General features: G+C 45.8%; 3 protein-coding genes across 20 annotated transcripts in view; 1 reads left to right on the top strand and 2 right to left on the bottom strand.

Moving 5' to 3' along the window:
- The window catches only part of LOC308147501 (NACHT, LRR and PYD domains-containing protein 3-like), an 835,749-nt gene that overhangs the window by 426,665 nt on the left and 384,424 nt on the right, over window positions 1-24,660 (bottom strand). The window lies entirely within an intron of this gene.
- Window positions 1-24,660, top strand: part of LOC308147500 (uncharacterized protein) — a 1,504,609-nt gene that overhangs the window by 139,433 nt on the left and 1,340,516 nt on the right.
- Window positions 885-13,775, bottom strand: LOC308147756 (high affinity choline transporter 1-like; the record flags this gene model as incomplete). The annotated part of the gene is made up of 8 exons (XM_080520086.1): window positions 885-1,567; window positions 1,726-1,943; window positions 7,528-7,681; window positions 7,835-7,978; window positions 8,881-9,018; window positions 9,453-9,583; window positions 9,859-9,975; window positions 13,592-13,775. 8 exons carry the CDS (start codon window positions 13,773-13,775, stop codon window positions 1,016-1,018), a joined length of 1,638 nt encoding a protein of 545 aa, XP_080376212.1. The 3' UTR covers window positions 885-1,015.

Raw genomic sequence — 24,660 nt, forward strand, 5'->3', positions numbered from 1 at the left:
CAGGTATCAAGGAGATCACAGTGTAGACAGGTATCAAGGAAATCACAGTGTAGACAGGTATCAAGGAAATCACAGTGTAGATAGGTATCAGGGAGATCACAGTGTAGATAGGTATCAGGGAGATACGAGTGCAGATAGGTGTGTGCGGGTGTGTGTGTGTAAGTGTCTGTGTGTGTTTGTGTGTGTGGTGGGGTGAATGTGAGCATGGGTGTATGTGTGTGTGGGGGTGTGTATTCTATATATAAGTGTGGGTGTCGTCTTGTGTGAGTATGTGAGGGTGTGGGGGGTTTATGCTCCCGAGCTGCTGGCCTGCTATATATTCTATTTCTTTGTAAACCGTTTCTCTAAAGCAACATAAAAAAGTCAAATGTTTGGATTACAGCAGTTTATTTACTGAACAAGCTTTTTCTACCTCTAATTATTCATCTTCAATCACTAACTGATGTATTAGTGAAAGTTGGAATACATGTGAAAACTCAAGTAAAGTACAGATACTTCTGAAAACTACTTCAGTAATATAACAAAGTATTTTTAATTGGCTCCTTTAAGCCACTTAGTAAACCCAAACCAAGAAAGTTCAACACATCGAACAAGTATAATAATACTAAACAATGCATCAGTCCTCAATGGCAAAAAACCCCCAAAAAAACAAAAAAAAACACAAGGATGTTGGTGCTGTTTGTTTCCATTTGACTGGAAATTTCTCTGATTTAATTAAATGAAACATTGAAAATAAGGTACCATGTTTAAAAAGAGCTTCTTCTAATTGCATCACATTTCATGTATATTGGACTGATGAACGTGACACTGTGACAGACCAGCAACCTGTCCAGGGTGGATCCTGGCCTCGCCCACAGTAGCTGGGATCGGCTCCAGAACCCCCGACCCTGAATTGGATAAGCAGAATACAAGATGGAAGGATGGACGAGGAGCATGAAGCAATGGATTTCATGAGCCTAGATTGTAGTTTCCCCCTTCATTCATTACATGAGTAAATAAACACCAGACAGGAATGTTAACATGTGCTCATCATTGGTTCTGTTATGTCAGAAGGAGGGAGGTTTCCATTCCGCTTCTCATTCTCCTTCAGCTCTGTGGCGCCACCTGCTGGTGTTTGTGGCAGCTGCCGGTGTTTCACTTTGAACACGTCCCACCTCTCAGACAGCAGGTTTCTATTGAAGAGCTCAGACGTCAGGTAGGAGAAGAGCAAGATGGAGACCAGACCAGACACCATGGAGATGGTCTTAACCGGAGAGTACTGGACGTAGACGCCGTCCTCCAGAGTGCATCCTGGGAAATGGAGGATGACGGGCAGTCCCACAGATTTGTGTCCACTGAGGAGTCGTACCCCCAGTCCCACCAGAAGGCCTATAAGAGCCCCGTAAGCATTGGACACTTTAAAAAAGAGGGCACAGACGAGTTGAGGGAAGATGAGGACGTATGACACTTCGGCTCCAAGAAACCAGAAGAGCACACTGCTGTTTTTCAGGCTGGTCAGAGATGTTCCAGCCACACCCACCACAACCACAGCAGCACGGATCACCCACAGGGTCTCCCTGTCTGGTGCCTGGGGAGAAAACAATGAATTATAAACCAGATGTTCATTCATTCAGTCTGTCAAATCATCCTTATTGGCTCCTCTCCATACAGTAAAACCATTGAATGGGGAGTTGGGTACTGTAGTAGTAAGAAGAAGCAGTTTAGTTGGATTCTAGATCAGCTCACCTTTGGTCTCAGGAGGTTCTTGTAGATGTTGTTGGTGAAAACTGAAGCAGCAGAAAGCAAAGAAGAGTCAGCTGACGACATGACGGCTGCAGCCACACATCCGATACCGATGATGGAGACGAAGGTCGGGGTGAGGTGCTGCAGGGCGATGGGCAGGACCAGAGCTGCTTCCCCACGGTCGTATGGAGACGGAGAACCATAGGAGGTCATGTTCCAGTCTGAAGGACGGAAACAGGAGAATGAAAGAGTTTGACTGATAGACCTAAAATGCTTAATTCATTCATCTTCTATCCAACTTGGCCTGCATACGGTCCCAGTGGCAGTATGGAGAGACAATCAGCCCAGACACCCCTGTCTTCCCCCAACACTTCTGAAGGACGTCAAGCTTCTGGAAGACCAACCAAGAGATGTCATTTCTCCTGGTAGTTTGGACCGGGCTGAAGGGCTGAGTCGGATGTCCTTGGTTCACATAGAGGACACCAGTGGTTCTCTTAGACGTTGTCCTGAACCACTTTAGCTGTCTCCTTTCACTGTGGAGGAGCAATGGCTCCACCACGAGTCCTGACACTTGTATCCACAATCTCGTTCTTTCAGTCTTGGTGGAACACGGCGTCACTGAATAGGTGGAGCAGGATCAGTAGGCTGGGGGAGCCGGAGTCTTCTGCCCCCTCTCTTTCCTCAGTGTGGTTCTGTGTACCACACTGAGGAAAGAGAGGGGGCGCTACTCTGCCAGAGTGACTCCTGACACCGCTCTGAGTGTCTGCGTGTTTATTATGTTTAATTCGTTGTTTTGAGTGGGTATCTTTGAAAATGGACTGCTTCAATGGACAGCTAACTACAACAGCACCTCATTTGCTTGGCCTGTGGCTGCTTTTAATGACTCTCTGGCCAGGAAACAGACTTTGTCCAGAGGAGGCATCAGAAACAGACTGAGGAGGAGAGGCAGCCGGCTGCTGTTACCGGCCATTGTGCTGTCAAATGTGCGATCGCTTCAAAACAAGACATGAACTTTCTACCTTCCTACAGTTCGATCGGGACTACTGACAGACCAGCCCCTTCTGCTTCATGGAAACCTGGCTCACCGGAGACACAGACCGGCAACTGGATGGATTTAACATAATTTGCTTTGACCGGGACTCAGTGAGAACCAGGAAAACCAGGAAATCGATTGGGGGCAGGCTCTGTATGGCCATTTACAGTAAGTGGGCAACAAACTTTACAGTGAGAGAGACGGAGTGCTGTAAGCACTAGGAGCTGTTGACGGTGTCTTTCAGACCGCATTATTTACCCCGAGAGTTCTCCCAGCTGACTGTGATCTTAGCATCTGTCCCTCGTCCTGATTCTAACACGGCGGCAGAATGGATCGCTGACAGCTACCACAGAGCGTCAATGTTTAGGTTATTCTGTATATATGGTGTGTCTGCTGAGATGAATGCGATGCTGAATGTGAGAATGGCTGCCTGTGTTCCACTGTATGTCTACTGAGTGTTATTGTAGCTACACCGCAATTTCGTTGTACCATGTACAATGACAATAAAGCTTCTAGTCTAATCTAATCTAAATCAAACTGATGCGCAGCCTCTATTTCTTCTGGGGGATTTTAATCCCTGTGATGTCTCATTACAGCTGCCAGACCAGGAACAATACGTCACCACTCCCACCAGAATGAACAATATTCTGGATCTGAGTTATGGAAATATCCCAAACGCATATGTATCAAATTGAATTCATTGACAGAAGTAATGACCTCGTATTTCTCATTCTGTGAGGACACTGTCACTCCCACCAAAAAAATAACCATCTACCCTAACAATAAAAAATGGTTCAACAAAGACATGAAAGTCTGCCTAACCCAGAAGAAAAGAACATTTCTTCAGGGGGACAAGCAGAGGGTGAAAGAGCTGGAGAAGGACTTCAGGAGACAGTCTGCCCTTGCAAATAATAACTACAGGAAAAAAGTAGAGGATAAATTGACATGTGAGAATGTGAGGGAGGTATGGCAGGCACTAAATATCATGATGGGCTGTGCCACCAAACCAACTGCAGCTGGTTGCAAAGACCCTGCCTCATTTGCAGAAGAACTAAACATCTTCAGTCTAAACATCTTCTTCAGTAGGTTCAACCAAAACAACGTCACAACACTTTAGTTGAACTGTCAGATTGACGACGAAGCCATCACTGTAGATGAGCAGCTTCTGAACAAGCAGCTTACTGAGGGTAAACCCTCACAAAGCTTCTGGTCCTGACAGGCTCAGGGGCAGGAGGCTGAGGGACTGTGCTCTACAGTTGGGACCAGTCATCACCAGACTGTTCCAGCACCTTTTGGACTCTGGCTGTGCTCTCAACCTGTGAAAGGAGTCTTTAAGCATCCCCATCCACAAAAAGGCACGGGCTAAGGACACCAAAGACTTCAGGCCTGTGGCCCTCAAATCAGTCCTGTGCAAATGCATGGAGAGAGTGGTGTGTGACTTAATGTCACACATGTTGTCCGACTAACTGGATCCTCTCCAGTTTGCTTACAGCACAAAACGAGGTGTGGAAGATGCAAGCCTGACTCTTTTAGATACAGTTGCGGAAAACACGGACTCTGCACAACCACTTACTCAGATTTTATTTATGGATTTCTTCTCGGCTGTTAACATCGTAAACACTGACACCCTGCTGCACTGCCTCATGAACCTACAGATCCACCCAACTGGGATTTTATGGATACAAGACTTCCTCATGGCAAAACCACAGCAGGTGCTTTTAAATGGCTTTAAATCCAGTAGACGGGTTTTAAACATAGGGCTGTGCTTTATCCCCCATTCTGTTATCTGCCTACACGAACAACCTCACCTGTAGCAGGGAGGGAATGAGTCTTTTTAAATATGCCGATGACTTGGCCCTGGTGGCCCACATGGACAGTATGGAGGCTCCCATCCAGTACTAACTGGCAGTCAATGACCTGGCCACAACCTTCAGGGGGAAATCACTGGATCTTAATATCCAAAAGACAAAGGAGCCGTGCTGTGTGGGCAGGGACAGAGCAGCAGTTACACCTCAGCTTTTGAAACCCCTGATCATCCTGGGAGAACAGGTTGAACAGGTGGACTGTTTTAAGTATCTTGGGACACAGATAGACACCCGCCTGTCCTTCCAAACACACTCCGACACCATTTACAGTAAAGCGCTCCAGCACCTCCATCTTCTCAGGAAACTAAGGCACTTCAACATCAGTAAGAAGATTCTAATAATGGTTTACCGGTCACTCATGTAAACCATTATCACCTTCAATATCCCATCTTGGTACAACTTCCTCACCAGCAAACAGAAAATAAAACTATCCCGCATCACCGCCCAAGCCAGCAAAATAACTGGCTCAGCACAAACGCCACTGTCCCACCTGTATGAACACTCTGTGATCAGGGAAGCCATCCTGATCACAGAGGAACCCTCCCATCCCTTCCATCACTCCTTCACCCTCCTCCCCTCAGGCAGAAGATACAAAGTCCCACTGGCCAGAAAAACAATATACAAAAAATCATTCATTCCATCTGCAGTCACAGCCCTCAACAGCAGAGGAAACCTAATTCCAAGAACTGAACAACTTGCAGCCGGCCCGTTCCCTTCTCAGTGAATTTAAGTAATAATGACACCCTTGGGTTAGACAATAAAACTCTATCAATCTATCTAAACTCTGTCAGAACAGTCTCTGTGCTGTGAGAGGGCCTCAAACCTGATTGAAATGTCTGAGGACGTTGTTGGGATCGAGATGTCCTTGAAGCTGCAGGGTGACGACCTCTTCCAGAGTCGATATTAGGGGCCATAACATGGGAGACTTTACTCACTTGCACAGAGAAGGATTTGTAAACGAGTCTCTATGCAGACAACATCATTATATATGTGTATGAATTCATTACTGATGAGTTGTAGATGGCTACTTTATCAATGCTTGACGGAAACTGCTGATCATGAAGACGGACGCTTTTCTCTCCCTCCCTCCCTTACCTGCCCTTCTTGCTACCTCTTGTCTTGTATTTGTCAGAATCTAGTAGGAGCATCTCCCTACATCTCTAGCCCAATGGTTTTCAACCTTTTTTGAGCCAAGACACACTTTTTTCTTTGGTAAAATCTGGAGGCACACCACCACCCGAAAATGTTAAAATGTGAAACTCTGTAGTTATTAACAATATAAAGTCATTCTCATCAATGCTTTATCAATAGGAATCAAATGAATACAGAAAAAAGTATTTCCCAATTTCTTTTTTTAATTTTTACTCACTCAGTGTGAAACCTGGACCTGATGGATGAAGAGCTGAGATCCTGGTTCACATTCTTCCTTTTCAAAAACGTCTCCATCACTGTCACTGACACAGTACTTTGATACAAGATGGGAGCAGGAGGTGGAGATTAACCACACTGATGTCTGTTAAGTTTCGATTTCACCGGCAACGTGTTGTGAGTATTATAGCAATCACGGAGTTGGTCGCTGCAGGGCATGATGGGAGTTCAGGTTATGTGTTGCCGGAAGATATTGAGGGTTATTGTTGGGTTGTTGTGTGTGTTGATTTGTGCTTGTGTTGTGTTTTTGTTCCTCGGTTCAGATGGTTAATTATTTCGTCTAGTTTGGTTTGTTGGATGTTGGTGTGCAACCATGAGTGAGAAATGTGTTGTGTGGAGTCTGATCCTGTTATGAAGTTCCGTTTGCGGGCGTTCATGTAAAAAAAAAAGCCTCTGGTGATCAGTTGGCAGAAAAGAATCTCGACGCAGAACAATTCTTTTGCGGCGCTCGCCACAGTATTTATACTAGATTACTCTGCACACAAATGTTTTTTTTTAGAAAAAATGTGAAATTGGATCATTTCCCACAGAACACCTGACTATATCTCGTGGAACACCAGTGTGCCGCAGCACAGTGGTTGAAAAACACTGCTCTAACTAAACCGACATGATAGAATTGATCATTTGGTCTCTCAATGCAATTGACCAAATTTATTTGGCAAAAAGAATGGGCAGAGGAGAGCCTGTCTGTCCATACAGAACGTTTGCTGCTGGATACATGTTGGACTCCTGAAGCAGTTGGTGAATCGTGTGTCTCTCCATCCTTTCCAGCGAGGATGTGGACGACGTCTACATAATTGGACTTATAATAACAAGTATACTGCTGATTGGAGCCGGCAGTTTCCTGATCTATGGCAAAGTTCAGCATGACACTGGCAGCTGTTCTGGGAAGGCTGCCAGCCATCACTGATGGACTGTGCAGAGCTCTTACACTCAGACTCATGATAAATGAACTCAAAATTAAGCAGGGTGTGACTGTTGAACATCTCCGCTGGATGGAGTCCAACTTGAAGAAGTAGACAATTGGGCTGGAAGCTATAAGGGCCATGACATTCGGATATAATGGATTCACTGCAGAGAGACTGAGGACTCAAGGCCAAAAGAAACTGCTCAGCCTGAAAACAATTATCAAAATGTTAACTCTTCCAGACAGCCGGTAGACTGGTTTATTTACATCCTCCAGGGTGTTTATGCAGATGGACACTCTGTCCCTCCTTATTTTCTCAATGCCGCTCCACCTAGAACCTTGTCTCTGAATCGGAACTATCGAAGGTGGTCCCATGCCATCAGACGACTGACTGATCTATTGGACCAGGCTCAATCTCACAGCCCTTTAAAGAAACCAGGAAACACTTTGATCCTCTGCCTCAGTGGGAGCCTCCAGAGGGACACTTTTTCAAAATGACATTAGAATTGAATTGACCATAACACAGACACCATTTTTCACAATTGACTGCAGTAGGTAAAGCTGTTGATTACCTGTAGACGACACGGCCGCCCCGAGCAGTACGAGAGGAATCATAAATACAAGAAAGATGAAAGCAGCAACAAAGCATGTGAGCTTGGCCGTCGCATTAGAAGAAGACGACAAGATTCTCTGGTGGATGGCCTGATATCCCAGACAGCCCAGTGCCTTCAAAACAAAATGCAGTAAATTAAAAATTAAATCTGCAGATTTTCTTCCCTGAATTTAGTTTTGAAGTATCAGAAACACAAATGACATGAGCTGTCCTCGTGCAGTGTGATTGTAGGAGATATATTACTTGATGTTGTTGCCTCATCTTACCAAGGAGCAGAACTCATCAATCAGTAACCATGTCTTTCTAACGTCTGGTGTGCCGATCCATGCAGAGTGTAAAGAGTTGTTCAGCAGAGTCTGGCTGATGTTCACGGTGTGAGGGTTCATCATGACGAAGGGAACACAGACAACCTGTAGGAAAAAGACAAGGAACAATAAATACACAGAGCCTGTGAGGTTTTCTTTCTAACCCTCCTTGAACCGGATCAGATTATATAGAAATATACTTTAGGTGTCAGGGTTTGGGTTTGGGTTAACCCTAACCCTAAACCTAACCCTAACCCTTCCACTGTGGTGGTTGCTAGGATCCAGGCCTCTCACCCAAAGGAACTATGGGTAAAGGGGCGGGGTTTGACTAATCTACCTGACAGTCTAATAGTCTAATAGTCTAATAGTCTAATAGTCTAATAGTCTTGTCTAACCCTAACCCTAACCCTAACCCTTCCACCAGCCTTGCCAGGGGGCAGGGATCTTGGATTATTTGTCGTTTCTCTCTTTCCTTCCTCCTCTTCTTCCTCTTCTGCCTAAGTAAAGCCATATTTGACCTCTTCACCACTCTCCCTCCATCTCGATGATGTCACTGTAACTGCACCTTGGGAGAACATTGTTCTGCAATTTACAGTATTGAGCAACGAGATCTCAATTCAACTTTGGCCAGTTAACCTGCATGTGCTTGGTTTCTAAATAAAAGCTCCAAAGTCCTTCAAATTAGTAGTCCTCATTTAGTAAAACCTTCCAAATGGATATTACGTGGATAGCTAGGTGAGGGCCTTTCAAAACAAAATTCTCAACCACTTTGAAAAAACCTTTTTGAAAGGCCATCGTTTAGAAAACGATGGCCCTTCCTATAAAAATAGCAGAAACACTGAACAAGATGTAGTTTATATGTTTGGCCACTAGTGGGTGCTGTAGTGACACCACACACACACACACACACACACACACACACACACACACACACACACACACACACACACACACACACACACACACACACACACACACACACACACACACACTCCAGCAGCCTTTACCAAGCTGATGAAGATGAGGACGAGCTGTATGACATCAGTGTAGGCCACGGAGTAGAGGCCTCCCAGCAGGGTGTAGACCACGGCCACGGCAGCAGAGATCCAGATGCAGACGGAGAAGGACACATCCAGGACCACACTCATGGTTCCTCCTGTCAGACACCGTCAGGATTGGTCCACAGCACAGCAGCCAATGAGCATCACAGTAACGCAGGGATAAAGCCTCGTTTACACCACCACGTTTCAAGTGAAAACTCAGTGTTTTGGTTTCAGAAAGGTTTCACGTTTACACAGCAACAATCTAAAAACACTGTTTGTTTCCATGGAAACGGCAGAAACGTGAGACAGAAATGATGTAGTTTTCATGGTGGGCCACTAGTTGCAGAGAACAATGAGCTCTAAACATTAACACTGGGAGAACATTCTAGTGGACAGACCACCAAGTCTGATTGTTATCAAGGTGACTGTCAAAATAAAACTACCAGGTTTGATTGTAATAAAGGTGACTGTCAAAATAAAACTACCAAGTCCCAGGAGAATGGATTTTTACCGAGTCCAATCAGTGTTGCTGGTACCCAGGTCACATCCACCATAACTGAAAGCAGACTCAGTCCAGCTGCAGCGATTTTTCCATATTTCAAGTGAAACGGATCCATCATGGTGACACATTTCATGTCTCTCATCGGCTTCGCAAAGAACAAACCACCTGAGGAGAAAAGTGCAACAGAAGGAGACAAAAAGTATATAGTGTTTTTGAAGATTAGAGATCAAACACTGATAAAAAAAATTACATAATAACTTGTCAGCCATTGATCCTTTCCATCAATCTGCATTCTTTGCAGAAACACAAACCAACATCTGAGCAGAAAATGTTACTTGTTTATCATGGTGTGTTTGAAGAACTCTTCAATTCTCTTCTGTTTTGAGTGTTTCTCAAATCCAGATGAGCAGTAGCCTGGCAGATATGACTGTAACTCTTACCAACAATGAACCCCGTACTGTATGCAGTGAACAAGATGAGTGTCCAGATCAGTCCCATTGACGGTGTGTACATCATCTCCACAGTGCCAACAATCAAGGCTCCTCCGACCCACGTGGCTGAGAGATGGATCACAAAACACAGAATCCCGAGATAATAAATAACAGCCAAACTAATCACAAGCTTGATCTTGTTCTCACTTATACTATTGACGTTGATCAATTAATGTTTTTTCCTTACAACCCTCTGTTGTCAGATCACTTCCTGATATCATTCAAACTTACATTAACTGGCTTTATAGCCCCTGAAAATAAACTGAAATATAAGAGATACCTATCAGATAATGCTGTAGCCAAATTTAGGGAAGTACTCCCACCAATAATCACTTCAATACCATCTGTGGATGCAGCAGTAAACAGCTGCCACACCATCAGTCCTACTCAGGTTGACTTGGTTGTAGATGGAACTGCAGCCTTGCTTCACTCCACACTTGATTCTTTTGCACCCTTGAAGATAAAAGCAACAACTCAGAGGAGGATCTCTCCATGGTATAATGATAATCTGAGAACTCTAAAGAAATCAGTGCAAAAGTTAGAGAAGAAACGGTATTTAACTCAGTTAAAAGTATTTCGAACAGCCTGGAGAAATAGTTTGTTAATCTATAAAAAAGTCCCTTCACAAAACAGGAAACGCCTACTATTCCTCCTTAATAGAAGAAAACAAGAACAACCCTAGATTTCTCTTCAATACTATAGCCAGGCTAACAAAAAGTCATAGCTGTGTAGAACCTCACATTCCTTTAACTTTGAGCAGTAATGATTTTGTAAACTTCTTTAATCCAGTGAGAGAGTGAATAGTTGGTGGTGGTTGGAGGGGCCAACGGTGCAAAATGACAGCATCGCTTCCTCAGTCTGCTGCAGGGCAGCTGTGACTACCTACACAGTTTACCACCATCAAGTATGGAGTCAATGAATAATGCAAATTAAAGCGTCTTTGAGTGCCAAGAAAAGCGCTGTATAAAACCAATCCATTATAATTATTATTAGAGACTCTCTGGCCAAAGTTACTAATGATCTTCTCATGGCTTCAGACAAAGGACTGGTCTCTGCTCTGGTCCTGTTAGATCTCAGTTCTGCTTTTGATAATATTGATCATAACACGGATGAGCCATAATTTCCTGCTCCTGAACTCAGATAAAACTGAAATGATTATATTTGCTCAACAACATCGGATAGACAAATTATCTAAAGATATAGTCACACTGGATGGTATTCGTTTGACCTCCAGTACCACTGTGAGGAACCTGGGGGTTAATATTTCCAAAATTAGAAACATGCTGGTTCAGAGTGATGCTGAAAGACAAATCCATCATTTGTTACTTGGAGAGTAGACTATTGTAACTCCTTATTATCAGGGTGTCCAAATAACTGCTTAAAAAGTCTTCAATTCATTCAAAATGCTGCAGTGAAAGTCCTGACAAGGACCAGCATAAGAGATCACATCACTCCAATACTAACCTCTCTGCATTGGCTCCCTGTTAAATCTAGAATATAATTTTAAATAATTTTTCCAGCTTACAAAGAACTTAACAACCAGGCCTCATCATATCTTAAATAACTGTTAGTCCCGTATCCCCCAAGAAGAACACTTGGTTCTCAGAGTGCTGCCCCCTGGAGGTTCCTCGGTTTTCTGAAAGTACAATGAGCCTTCAGCATAAGCTCCCATCTTGTGGAACCAGATCCCAGTTTCAGTTAGGGAGGCTGAAACAGAATCTACTTTTAAGACAAGAATCCAAACTTTTCTATTTACTAAAGTTTATAGTTAGGACTGTTTTAAAAAAAAAAAACCTCCCCCTCGCCTCTCTTGCTACCTCTCTCTACCTCCCCCAACTTAAACAACCTATCTGTCCTATCCTTTCCTCTCTTCTATCCTCTCCTCCTCCTGCCATTCTCTCTAGAGCTCCCTACCTGTACCAGGGTCTGTTTCTTGCCCACTACCCAAATCAAGGTTTGAATCCCCCCCAATCGATCTCTGTCTTTCCTATCCTAGACTTTCCTCTCCTCTATCCCTCCAATCTATTTCTCTATCCATCCTATCCTTTCTACTCCTCTGTCCCCTCACCCCAACCGGTCAGCCGAAAGCCTCCATCGATGTAGTAATGTTTTTTTAAATGATGTACTGTCTGGTAAATGTATTGTAATGTGGTGGGTTTTCTAGTGTGCGTTATTTTTCACACATACTTTAGTACCTATGTATATTTGTGTTTGGTGGTATGGTTCTACATTGTGGGACTGAAGATGTAAATGAGCTCTGAGCTAAACCTGGTATATTTACAGCATTGTCTGTTCATCAAAATGCACTGTCTCATTCAAATTAATTAATAAATGAAAATACAATGTGAATTGTTGGTTTTTCTTTGTAGATCGTGTTGAAATGACTGAGTTGTACTTGGAGCTGTAGAAATACCATTGTATAAAACTGAACTGAATTCTAAAGTGTCAATAGACAGAAACAGGTCCAGTTGGTGTTGCAGGGCGGTGGACGGAGGCTCTAGTGCAGGAAACAGCCTGGAAACCAATTCAACATCAACAAAGGATCTTTTACTCTTCAAACGGGAATAAAACAAGGCTTGAGTCCTTTCTCTGGATCACATGTGTCAAACTCCGGTCCTGGAGGGCCGCAGCCCTGCACATTTCCCACGTCTCCCTGCTTCCACACAGCTGAGTGCAATGAGCAGCTGGTTATCTGGCTTTGTGCTGAACGTGGTGAAGAACCATCAGGACATTCAGTGGAGGGAGACGTGGAAAACGTGCAGAGCTTCGGCCCTCGAGGAACTGAGTTTGACACCCCTGCGCTTGGTGCTCCTCCAAAGGAGTAGGTTTGGTGAGGGGGAACACACGGACTGGATCTGAGTGGAGCAGAGTCGACTTGAGCGGCTGCACCCAATCCAGGGAATTACCCAGCCGGCTCTCTCCTCTCTGACACAGCCGCCTGACACGCCCATCTGCAACATGCAGAGGAGAAGGAAACACAGCCTGCAGCACTAGAACCCTCCTATGAGGCTGCAGAGGAGCAGGACATGACAAGTTGGCTGAGTTCCAAAAACACCATGACGAACATCAGCTGTAAACACAATTATGCAAATGAAGGTTTAATGAGAGGACTCACACCTTCTCAAGCATGTAGCAACAAGTCTGACAACAAACAGTGGAAAACTTTCAGAAGTAATAGATTACACCCTGGACATGAGCCAGTTTGCATTAACTCCACCCAGTAAGGTCACAAGCTCTTATGTAGATGTAGGAGGCAGTTTAAAGTCATGAAAGTAGATATTTGTTCTCACTATCATATTGGAAGGAAAGATTAAAGTACAGATATCTAAAATACTTTCATATTATTGGCTGTAGAAATACATCATTAATTTATGGTCACGTCTGTTCAAAACTGAAAAATACACAGAAATTCTACTGAAAATGTTCTTGTCATTACCTTGAGTGATATCTGACTACACTGCAAGAGAGTCAGAGAGACGAGAGTTCGATTCCACTGCGTGTCTCAAGCTGTTTGACTTTGAATTTGTCTTTTTGAACTTCCTTTCATATTGAATATGAGGAAGCACCCGGAGGTGACATGTGTGTCACCTTGCAGTCCTTCTGTTTCTCTGCAGCAGTTTGATTTTCTTCTCGATCTCATCCAGATACTTTGTGATTACTCAGTGGGTCATGAAATCCTCACCTGTCATGGTGAAGATCCCCACCAGCCAGCCGATGCCTCGGTTCCCCAGCAGGGCCATCTCCATCCCAGTGGCTGCACTCTTCTTCTGCTCCCGTCTGGACTTGAAGGAGGCCCAGACGCCGGTCCCAAGGACCAGCAGGTAGAAGGCCGCCATCACCACGGCACCGGGGACGTTGACGGCCATGATGGACCACCGCAGACTGTCTGAGGTGTGACTGACTGAACAAGTGACTGCTGGTGGTGAATATTTAAATGATCAAAGAACAAATCCTCCCTATACCATCCCTCTGGACAAACCGGTTGTTGGGAGTCACGACATTATTTGCTCCGACTCCTTGGAGCCAGAGCAGTGTTGACTCTAGTAACTGCTGTTGATCCACTTACACCTCACTGTGCCTTGCTCGTCAACAGCCTGGCCTGTGTTCCCACACACTTCATTAGAGGCGTACATCTTATATTCTTGGGGAAATGAGCGTAAATCACTTTGATTGCTGTTGTGACATGCGGCCTGTTGTTGGTCCCCTCTCTTCTCATTGGTCTTCCCTCTTTGATGAGTCTGCAGACTGCCGTTTGTCCTTGTGTTTGTTAGATTAGACCCTCGAGGTGAAAATACAGCAGCAAAACTTCATCTTGGTGTCCTTGGGGGGAGACTGGGTCGTTTAATCTGTGCCAGAGAAAGTTTGCACAAGCCATATTTACAGCATGACTTTTAATATTAGAAATTGAAAAATATTGCATAATAATATATAATATGAGACTTCCGGCTTGGCGAGACATGGAATAGGACACGTGTAGTAGAGCTCTTGCAGAGTGAAATCGTTCTTTGTAAATGCGCACTGTTTTTGTACTTTTTTAGTTTTTAAACTTGAACTACTCTTTCTCCGACTTGTACGCCTCACGTTTTTCCCGTTAAAATGCCACCAAAGCTAAACAAAGCAGGAAACAACACCCAGCCTAACCAGCGGCCTGGTGCAAACGCCGCCTCCTCGCCCCAGAGTGATTCAAGTTCCCCAGCGGAGCCGAGCTGCACACCGACTGCTGACATCACCGCACTCAAAACCCAACTTCTCCTCGCTCTCCGAAATGAGGTTGTGACAGTATTCAGAGCCGAGCTTCAAACAGCTTTAAGTGAGAATCTCTGTTCCATGAAGACTGAGCTGCTGGCCTTAAAAACACAACTTTCTGGCACTATTTCCTCAGTGCAGGCGGAAGTTTCGGGGCTCAAAGTTACGGTTACTGAGATGGAACAGTCCCTCTCTACTTATACAGATGACATCGTCACTCTCTATAACAAAGTTGAACATCTGTCTAAAGAATATAGAAAGCTAGAAAATAAATGTGAGGACCTAGAGTCCAGAGCTCGCCGTCAGAACATACGGATTATCGGCGTTCCGGAGGACGACCCCGCCCCCCCTCTCCCCCGCCGGTGTGGCCAAGCTACTAATGGAGGCTTTGAAACTGGACAGGGAGCCGCTGGTGGACAGGGCTCACCGGTCCCTTATGCCGAAGCCCAGAGCCGGCAATCGTCCCCGTGCCATAGTGGCAAAGCTTCATTATTTCAAGGATTGCTCCGATATTCTCAAGAAAGCAAGGGAATTACAACGCGTGAATCTTTGAAACATGACCATCTCCGTCTTCCCTGATTACACCACCAAGACTGCACGGGCCCGTGCTGCATTCAATGACGTCCGCCGCCAGCTCCGTGAGATCCCGGGAGTCCGGTTCGGCTTACTGCACCCGGCCCGACTGCGCATAACATATGAAGGCGCACAGCGAGACTTTACCTCCCCAGAAGAGGCCAAGTCATTCATCAAGACAATCACCAAATAAAGAGGCTGTTTTTCAGTTTCTCACAAGGACATTACTGCCATCATTACTTTCAAGTTTCATTCATATTACCGGGTGAGTCTGTACGTTCACATATACACCGACTGTCTATAAAGGATGTGCTGTTCTGGAATGGCTCTTATGTAACAAGCAGTGCTTTAAAACTGCAATATTACATTTAATGCGCATTCGTTATTATTATTGATATTAGTAGTAGTTTTATGCTGTAACTGGCATTCTGTTAGCCATGATGCCATTTATTCCATCCGGTATTCATTGGAGTAGTTCAGGGTTTTTTTTTTGTTGTTGTTGTTTTATTTTATATATATATTTTTGGTTTTTTTTTTCTTATTTTTCTTATTTTTATTTAATTTTTATTTTCATTTTTTTATTATTATTTGTGTGTGTGTGCGTGTGTGTGCGCGTGTGTGTGTGTGTGTGTGTGTGTGTGTGTGTGTGTGTGTGTGTGTGTGTGTGTGCAGCAGTGTGTGTGTGTGTGTGTGTGTAGCAGTGTGTGTGTGTGTGTGTGTGTATGTGTGTGTTTGTAGAAGTGTGTGTGTAGCAGTGTGTGTGTGTGCAACTGTGTATGTGTGTGTATAGCAGTGTGTGTGTGTGTGTGTGTGTATGTGTGTGTATATCAGTGTGTTTGTGTGTGTGTGTGTGTGTGTGTGTGTGTGTGTGTGTATGTTGGTCTAAGTGACGAAACAGGACATGTGGTCAGAAAACTCACCACATTCCAGGGACATTATTAATCATCAGGACATTAATTGATGAATCAAGCCTCTAATTTGAAAACAAGCCAAAGTGTAGAAGTTCTGCTCAACAGCCTGAAACTAAAGAAACAATCCAGGATGAGCTGCTGATGCAGAGACACAACTTTGTATGTAATGTGTGTCACCACAGCTCCTCCAGTAGAGAAGAGGTGAAGAATGAAACTGTGACTGCACATCTGGAAGGTTTTATCTCCCAACGGGAAAGTTTTCTCTTCATTCATTGATTCTACTGCTACCAGACTGTTATGGCCAATCGTCATAGAATCTCAAGTTCCAGATGTTTTCAACTCCAAACTCTCTGTTGTTTTCCTGGCAGTTTGTTTTGAACTGTGTTCATCTTCAGCTGGAAGATAAGGTTCTGGCAGGATTTCATAGTACCTGGTGTATAATAACACTAGAGTTCATTGGTTCAGGAACCTGCTCCAGACTTCCTCTCTGCAATAGACACTGAACCCCCTGAACCAGCCTGGGCCCTGGATGGAGACGGGGGACACAGATCCTGGTCCTGCTCAGGTCCACCAGCAGCTCCTTGGTCTTCGTCCCACTGAGCTGCAGACAGTTCTGCTCACAGCAGGTGACCAAGTTCTCCTCACTGGCTCTGGACTCAGTCTCATCACCCCCCTGGTTCACCCAACGACTACTGGGGGCAGAGTGACTGTTGGTTTGTTTCCTGCTGTGAGGACCTGAACTCGTCTTCTTCACTGAGGACGTGTGTCGGGGACAGAAACATGCCGTGAAGACCACCTCTTCAGTTTGGGAGCTGTTTGTTCACACTGCAGCTGAAACACCTGTAATGTGGATGGTTTGAGTTCCAGGAAACATCAAAGGGGGAGGAGCAGCTGAGTTCAGGTGATTCGGGTCCAAGAGTCCAACCAGGGAACCAGGAAGTATCGAGACTCTGCCTGAGTTCAGACTCCGACTGACAGTCGAGTGTCAGAGAAGAAGAACCTGGTGAGTGTTTGTCCAACTTCCTTCTTAACCTTCAAGTGTGAGCGGCTTTTTAGTGTGTGTGTGTGTGCGTGTGTGTGTGTATGTGTGTGTGTGTGTGTCCCAGGTCGGTCCTGATCCCCGGCCTGGCTGAAGATGTATGATGTGGAGGAAGAGGAGGAGGAAGGCTCAGAGAGTGTGAGCAGGTAAGAGACGTCAGACTGAAGAAACGACGCAGCTCCGGGGTTTTGGTTTTCTGATCGTGAGCAGTGAACATCGTCTTCCTGCCAGAGTTGATCCATCTTCACGCCAACTTTGGCAGTTTCAGGGCTCACATGCAGTTTGCCTCTGTTCTCATTCTGGACACACTGAACACAAAGATCAAGGAGACACTTTGTTTTTGCTGCCGTTCTTCATGAGCTGAACTCAAAGATCAAAGATGTTCTATGAACACAAAAGACCTTTTGCTCTCAAGCCTCGTTCACAAATGTGTGCGAGTGCGTGTGGGTGAGGCGACATGATCATATCAATATGCTGATTAGACGGCAGGATTATTGCTCAGGTGCGTCTCAGGCTCGCCACAATAAAACAAAGGTCACTCTCATGTCAGTTTTACGATGTGGGCACGGTGCCACAGACGTCCAGAGCTTTGAGGGAGTGTCAGTCGACGTGCTGACTGCAGGAGCTACTGGCCCACAATCACATGTTCACTTCTCAACACCCCTTTACCTTGATTCCTAAACGCTCCTCATCCCACTGGATTCATCCCTTCATCATGTTCATTATAGTCATCTGGCTCGTCTGACTAACGGCCCGTCCTCACCAGGAATCCGGTTCACCTGAACCAGATGTTTCTGGTCTGTCATCCTCACCAGGAACCTGGTTCACCTAAACCAGATGTTTCTGGTCTTTCGTCCACACCGGGAACCTGGTTCTCCTAAACCAGGAACCTGGTTCACCTGAACCATATGTTTCTGGTCTGTCATCCTCACCAGGAACCTGGTTCTCCTAAACCAGGAACCTGCTTCACCTGAACCAGATGTTTCTGGTCTGTCGTCCACACCAGGAACCTGGTTCTCCTAAACCAGGTACCTGGTTAACCGGAACCAGATGTTTCTGGTCTGTCGTCCACACTAGGAACCTGGTTCTCCTAAACCAGGAACCTGCTTCACCTGAACCAGATGTTTCTGGTCTGTCGTCCACACCAGGAACCTGGTTCTCCTAAACCAGGAACCTGGTTAACCGGAACCAGATGTTTCTGGTCTGTCGTCCACACCAGGAACCTGGTTCTCCTAAACCAGGAACCTGGTTATCCGGAACCAGATGTTTCTGGTCTGTCATCCTCACCAGAAACCTGGTTCTCCTAAACCAGGAACCTGGTTCACTGACACTATAGATCTATAGAACGAGAAGGTACTGATGGAGCAGCAGGAAGAGATCGGCCTGCAACTGTTTGTGTTTCTGGTGTGTTTGGTGAGTCACAGCGCCCTGAAGCCTCGTGTTGAGCCGAGTTTATAGAGACGTGTTTATAGAGACGTGTTCATAGAGATGTGTTCTTAGAGACGTATTCATAGTGACGTGTTCATAGTGACGTGTTCATAGAGACGTGTTCATAGAGACGTGTTCATAGAGACGTGGTCATAGAGACGTATTCATAATGACGTGTTCATAGAGACGTGTTCATAGAGACGAGTTCATAGAGACGTGTTCATAGAGACGTGTTCATAGAGATGTGTTCTTAGAGACGTATTCATAGAGACGTGTTCATAGTGACGTGTTCATAGTGACGTGTTCATAGAGACGTGTTCATAGTGACGTGTTCATAGTGACGTGTTCATAGTGCCGTGTTCACAGTGACGTGTTCACAGTGACGTGTTCATAGTGACGTGTTCATAGAGACGTGTTCATAGTGACGTGTTCATAGAGACGTGTTCATAGAGACGTGTTCATAGTGACGTGTTCATAGTGCCGTGTTCATAGAGACGTGTTCATAGTGACGTGTTCATAGTGACGGGTTCATAGAGACGTGTTCATAGTGACATGTTCATAGAGACGAGTTCATAGAGACGTGTTCATAGAGACGAGTTCATAGAGACGTATTCATAGAGATGAGTTCATAGTGACGTGTTCATAGTGACGTGTTCATAGTGACGTGTTCATAGTGACGTGTTCATAGTGACATGGTCATAGAGACGAGTTCATTGTGACGAGTTCATAGTGACGTGTTCATAGTGACATGGTCATAGAGACGAGTTCATAGAGATGAGTTCATAGTGACGTGTTCATAGAGACGTGTTCATAGAGACGTGTTCATAGAGACGAGTTCATAGAGACGTATTCATAGTGACGTGTTCATAGAGACGTGTTCATAGAGACGTATTCATAGTGACGTGTTCATAGAGACGTGTTCATAGAGACGAGTTCATAGAGACGTGTTCATAGAGACGTGTTCATAGAGACGAGTTCATAGAGACGTGTTCATAGTGACGTGTTCATAGAGACGTGTTCATAGAGACGAGTTCATAGAGACGTATTCATAGTGACGTGTTCATAGAGACATGTTCATAGTGACGTGTTCATAGTGACATGGTCATAGAGACGAGTTCATTGTGACGAGTTCATAGTGACGTGTTCATAATGACGTGTTCATAGAGACGTATTCATAATGACGTGTTCATAGAGACGTGTTCATAGAGACGTGTTCATAGAGACGTATTCATAATGACGTGTTCATAGAGACGTATTCATAGAGATGAGTTCATAGAGCCGAGTTCATAGAGACATACAGACAAGTTAATAGAGACATAGGGATGTGTTCATGGAGACGTGTTCATAGAGACGTGTTCATAGAGACGAGTTCATAGAGACGTGTTCATAGAGACTAGTTCATAGAGACTAGTTCATAGAGAAGTGTTCATAGAGACTAGTTCATAGAGACTAGTTCATAGAGACGTGTGGACGGAGGTATTAGGAGGCTGGGCAGAAAAAAATATTTTTTTGTCGATGTTGTGGATGTACCCTAAATGGTGGAGTTCAGGTGTTTAAATTGTGGCTCTGTCACTATATTTTAATGACCTCATGGTTCCATGTTGATGGTTTGTTTGTTGATTGACGACTCCAAGGTTTATCTTTTGACTCGCCATTGTGTTCTACGTGACTTTAAAGCTGTTTGTTGGGGTCACAAGAGGTCACATGAGGTGACGTTGGTCTCAGAAGACGTCATTGGTGATTGTTCATGAAGCATTGAAGTTGGATTGTTCCATTTCTTGGGCAGAACAGAAGGAACAATTGCCACCAAGGAGGTTTTTGACTACATAAGTGAATTTCTTCCAATGAACTGGACGAGGACACAACAGACGCTTCAAGCTCAATGAGGAATGGATGTAAATCGGAACAGGAAGACCATCAAAGTGTTCCTTCCACCTCCGAATGATGCCCACCAGAGGTCAGAGTAGGTTATCTGCTGCAGAGACCACAGTTGCAGCTTGACAAAGATCTCTCCAACCCTTCTGAGTTGCTGGATGGTGCTCCAGGAGCTCCTGGAGGCTGAACGTCCTTCTCCATGGCCTCATTGAACTCCTCCCAAGTCACAGATGTTGATTCTGGAAGTGCAGCAGCTGCAGTCCTTGAGCCCAGCAGAACTGGTATGCTCAGGGCCAACCAGGCCCTCAAGGTGTCCTTTATCAGCTTGACAGCTTCCCACACCTCAGGTGTTCACCAACGTGTCCTGGAGTTGCCGCCATGACAGGAACCAACAAGCTTCTGGCCCCTGCTGAGCAGAGCCAGTTCCTTAGAGGAGGTCTTGAACAGAGTCCAGTCTGACTCCTTGTGTCCAACCTCCTCTGGTACCTGGGAGAAAGTGTGACGGAGGTGGGAGTGGAGATCATTTCACACAGAGCCCCCTGCTGGCCGTTCCCAGCAGAGCCTCACTATGTGCTTGGTTCTGCCGGGCCTCTCGTCACCTGAGAGTCCAGAACATGCAGTCCCAGGTCAGCTGGAAGGACAACCGAGTTGATCATGGACCTGACAGCCCAGGAGCCCTGGTACCACACACACTTCTGAGCAGGACTGTGTTTGAACCTTGTTTGTTCTGGACTGTCTGTGGCGAGCAGAGAAGTCCAATAAGATCTCACTGCTCAGGTTCAGATCAGCAGAACTTTCCTCCAATCACCTCCTTCCAGGTCACAGTCCTTGATCCTGTGTGTGTGTGTGTGTGTGTGTGTGTGTGTGTGTGTGTGTGTGTGTGTGTGTGTGTGTGTGTGTGTGTGTGTGTGTGTGTGTGTGTGTGTGTGTAGAGGACAGAAGCTCAGACACACAGCAGGATCTTCAGTATCCAGCAGTTTGTCTCTGAAGAATAACCGGTCCAAACACCATCCACCAGTCTTCAGTCCTGAACCTGTACCTTCAGACACAAAGTAAGAAAGTCTTTGTTTCTTTAATTTCCTCAAAACCAGAGTGACAGAAGTTTTGCTCCCTCTCAGGTTCAGTTCCAGTATTTTGAAGCTGGATCTTTGCGTTGTGGAGCTCAGTGAACGTTGCTTGGTGTCCACAGAGAGAAGAAGCGGAGTGACGGCGTTGAGCAGCAGCCGTCCTGCTGTCCTCTGTGTCAGGACGTCCTGAAGGACCCAGTCTGGTGGAGCTGTGGACACCAGGTCTGCAGACGGTGCAGCAGCTCACACTGGGACCAGGGTGGTTCATCAGGAGCCTCCTGCTGTCCTCAGTGTGCAGAAAGATCCAGAAGCAGAGCTGCACCCAGTAAGAGTGGACACGTGTCTGCTGAGGGACTCGTCTGTCTTCACTGGACTTGTTGTGTTGCTGCTTGTTTTTGGTCAGTCTGATTGTTGTTGTGGTCTCTGAGCAGGTGCTGGTCTGCAGAAGGTTCTAGAGGAACACAAGCAGAGTGTGAGGAGCAGATGTGAACGTGTGGTTGAAGGAAGTGATGAAGCAGGAGGAGGAACCCTCCTCAACAGGATCTTCACTGAGCTCCACATCACAGAGGGACACAGTGAGGACCTCCAGAGGGAACCGGAGCTGAACCAGCTGGAGACGGCGTCCAGGAAGCAGAGCCTCCAGGACACGTCCATCAGGTGTCAGGACCTCTTCAGAGCCTCGGCTGAGCAGCACAGACACATCCGAGTGGTTGTGACCAGCGGCGTGGCCGGCAGTGGAAAGACCTTCTCGGTGCACAAGTTCAGTCTGGACTGGGCCGAGGGCCTGGAGAACCAGGACGTGGGGGTGCTGGTGGTGCTCTCCTTCAGGGAGCTGAACCTGATCAGAGAGCAGCCCTACAGTCTTCTCACGCTGCTCCAGGTTTTCCATCCAGCCTTACAGAAGGTGACGGCAGAGGAGCTGGCGGTCTGCAGGCTGCTCTTCATCTTTGACGGTCTGGATGAAAGCAGACTTCCTCTGGACTTCAGCAGCTCCCAGCAGGTGGTCCACGTCTCACACCAGTCTTCGGTCGGCCTGCTGCTCACAAACCTCATCCGGGGGAATCTGCTGCCCTCGGCTCAGGTCTGGATCACTTCCCGACCGGCGGCGGCCAATCAGATCCCTCCGTCATGTGTGGACAGACTGACAGAAGTGCGAGGCTTCACTGACGCCCAGAAGGAGGAGTACTTCAGGAGGAGGCTGAGTGATGAGGGGCTGAGCAGCAGAATCCTCTCCCACATCCAGACCTCCAGGAGCCTCCACATCATGTGTGGAATCCCAGTCTTCTGCTGGATCACTGCCACCGTTCTGGAGCACATGTTGACCACAGAGCAGAGAGGAGAGCTGCCCCAGACCCTGACTGACATGTACTCCCACTTCCTGCTGGTTCAGACACACAGGAAGAAGCTCAAGTACCATGAAGGACATGAGACGGGTCCACAGGAGCTGACGGAGGCTGACAGGGAGGTTCTTCTGAAGCTGGGCAGGCTGGCCTTAGTACATCTGGAGAACGGAAACATCATGTTCTACCAAGAAGACCTGGAGCAATGTGGTCTGGATGTGACTGAGGCCTCGCTGCACTCTGGAATTTGTACTCAGATCTTCAAGAGAGAGTCTGTGATCTTCCAGAAACCCGTCTACAGCTTCGTCCATCTGAGTGTTCAGGAGTTTCTGGCTGCAGTCGACTTGTTCCACTGTTTCACCAGCAGGAAGACTGAAGAACTGAAGACCTTCATTGGAGAGGATCCTGGGTTCTCATCTCTGGACATCTTCCTGCAGAAAGTCCTGCAGAAGTCCCTCAGAAGTCAGAACGGCCACCTGGACCTGTTTGTCCGCTTCCTTCATGGTCTCTCTCTGGAATCCAACCAGAGACTCTTAGAGGGTCTGCTGGGTCGGACAGAGATCAGTCCAGGAACCATCAAGAGAGTCATCCAGAACCTGAAGAAGATCAACAGTAAAGAAATGTCTCCTGACAGAAGCATCAACATCTTCCACTGTCTCACGGAGATGAAGGACGTCTCAGTCCATCAGGACATCCAAGACTTCCTGAAGTCAGAGAACAGATCAGAGAAGGAACTCTCTGAGATCCACTGCTCAGCTCTGGCCTACATGCTGCAGATGTCAGACCAGGTCCTGGAGGAGTTGGACCTGCAGAAGTACCAGACCTCAGAGGAGGGACTACGGAGGCTGATCCCAGCTGTGAGGAACTGCAGGAAGGCTCGGTGAGTCCACATGTCTTCATGGTCACATGTCTCAGTGATGTTTGTAGAAAGTAGTTCCTGCAGTTCCTCTGTGCAGATGTTCCTCAATGATCTGTCATGAAGAAACATGTGGCTCAGCACTGTGAGTCCCACTGTGGATGTACTGATCATATTGATGATGAAGATCAGATCACTGATGCTTTATTTCTCTTCATGAGATCTGATGATGAGAAAAATCCAGAAAAAGACCAAAATGATCATTTTGACTAAAGTCATTTGATTTTAGAATTTTAAAAACCAGATAAAGAAACTCAGAATGACGTGAACAAAGATCAATTCAGTGAATCTTCTTCCTCGTCCTGCTAAGAAAGAAATGAAATACAGTCAGAAATATAATGATTTACTAAACATGTCACCTGCTGCTTTAAGAAGAGACATATTTACATGAATCTGCACTCAGTAAAACTGATCTTTTGGATCTTCAGTGGTTCTAGTAGAAGAACAATCATCTGACAAATGTCCAGACTGAAATAATAAAATATCACAAAGAATTGCTGACGATCAGGATCTTTGATCTTGTACCTTTCAATGTCGTAACCATCGTCCAGAGGACGTTGGATATAAACAAGTAGCAGGACGTCCAGCTCCACTCCACAGCTTCACTTCCACATGTTGAACTGAAGACATGAACTCAACATGTGGAACTCCATGTTCTCTCCTTCACGTCCACATGAAGCCAAAGTCAAACCCAGAGAAGATGATCTGAAGCTCTGATGTCCAACAAAGTGACCTCATAACAATGTCGTGTCCTCTCTGTGTCTCATTACAGACTTTCTGACTGCAACCTCTCTGGTCCTCACTATGAAGTGATCTCCTCAGCTCTGAAGTCTGACCCCTCCCATCTCAAACTTCT

This window comes from Blennius ocellaris (assembly GCF_963422515.1).
Source record: "Blennius ocellaris genome assembly, chromosome: 24".
In the NCBI taxonomy this organism is placed as follows: Eukaryota; Metazoa; Chordata; class Actinopteri; order Blenniiformes; family Blenniidae; genus Blennius; species Blennius ocellaris.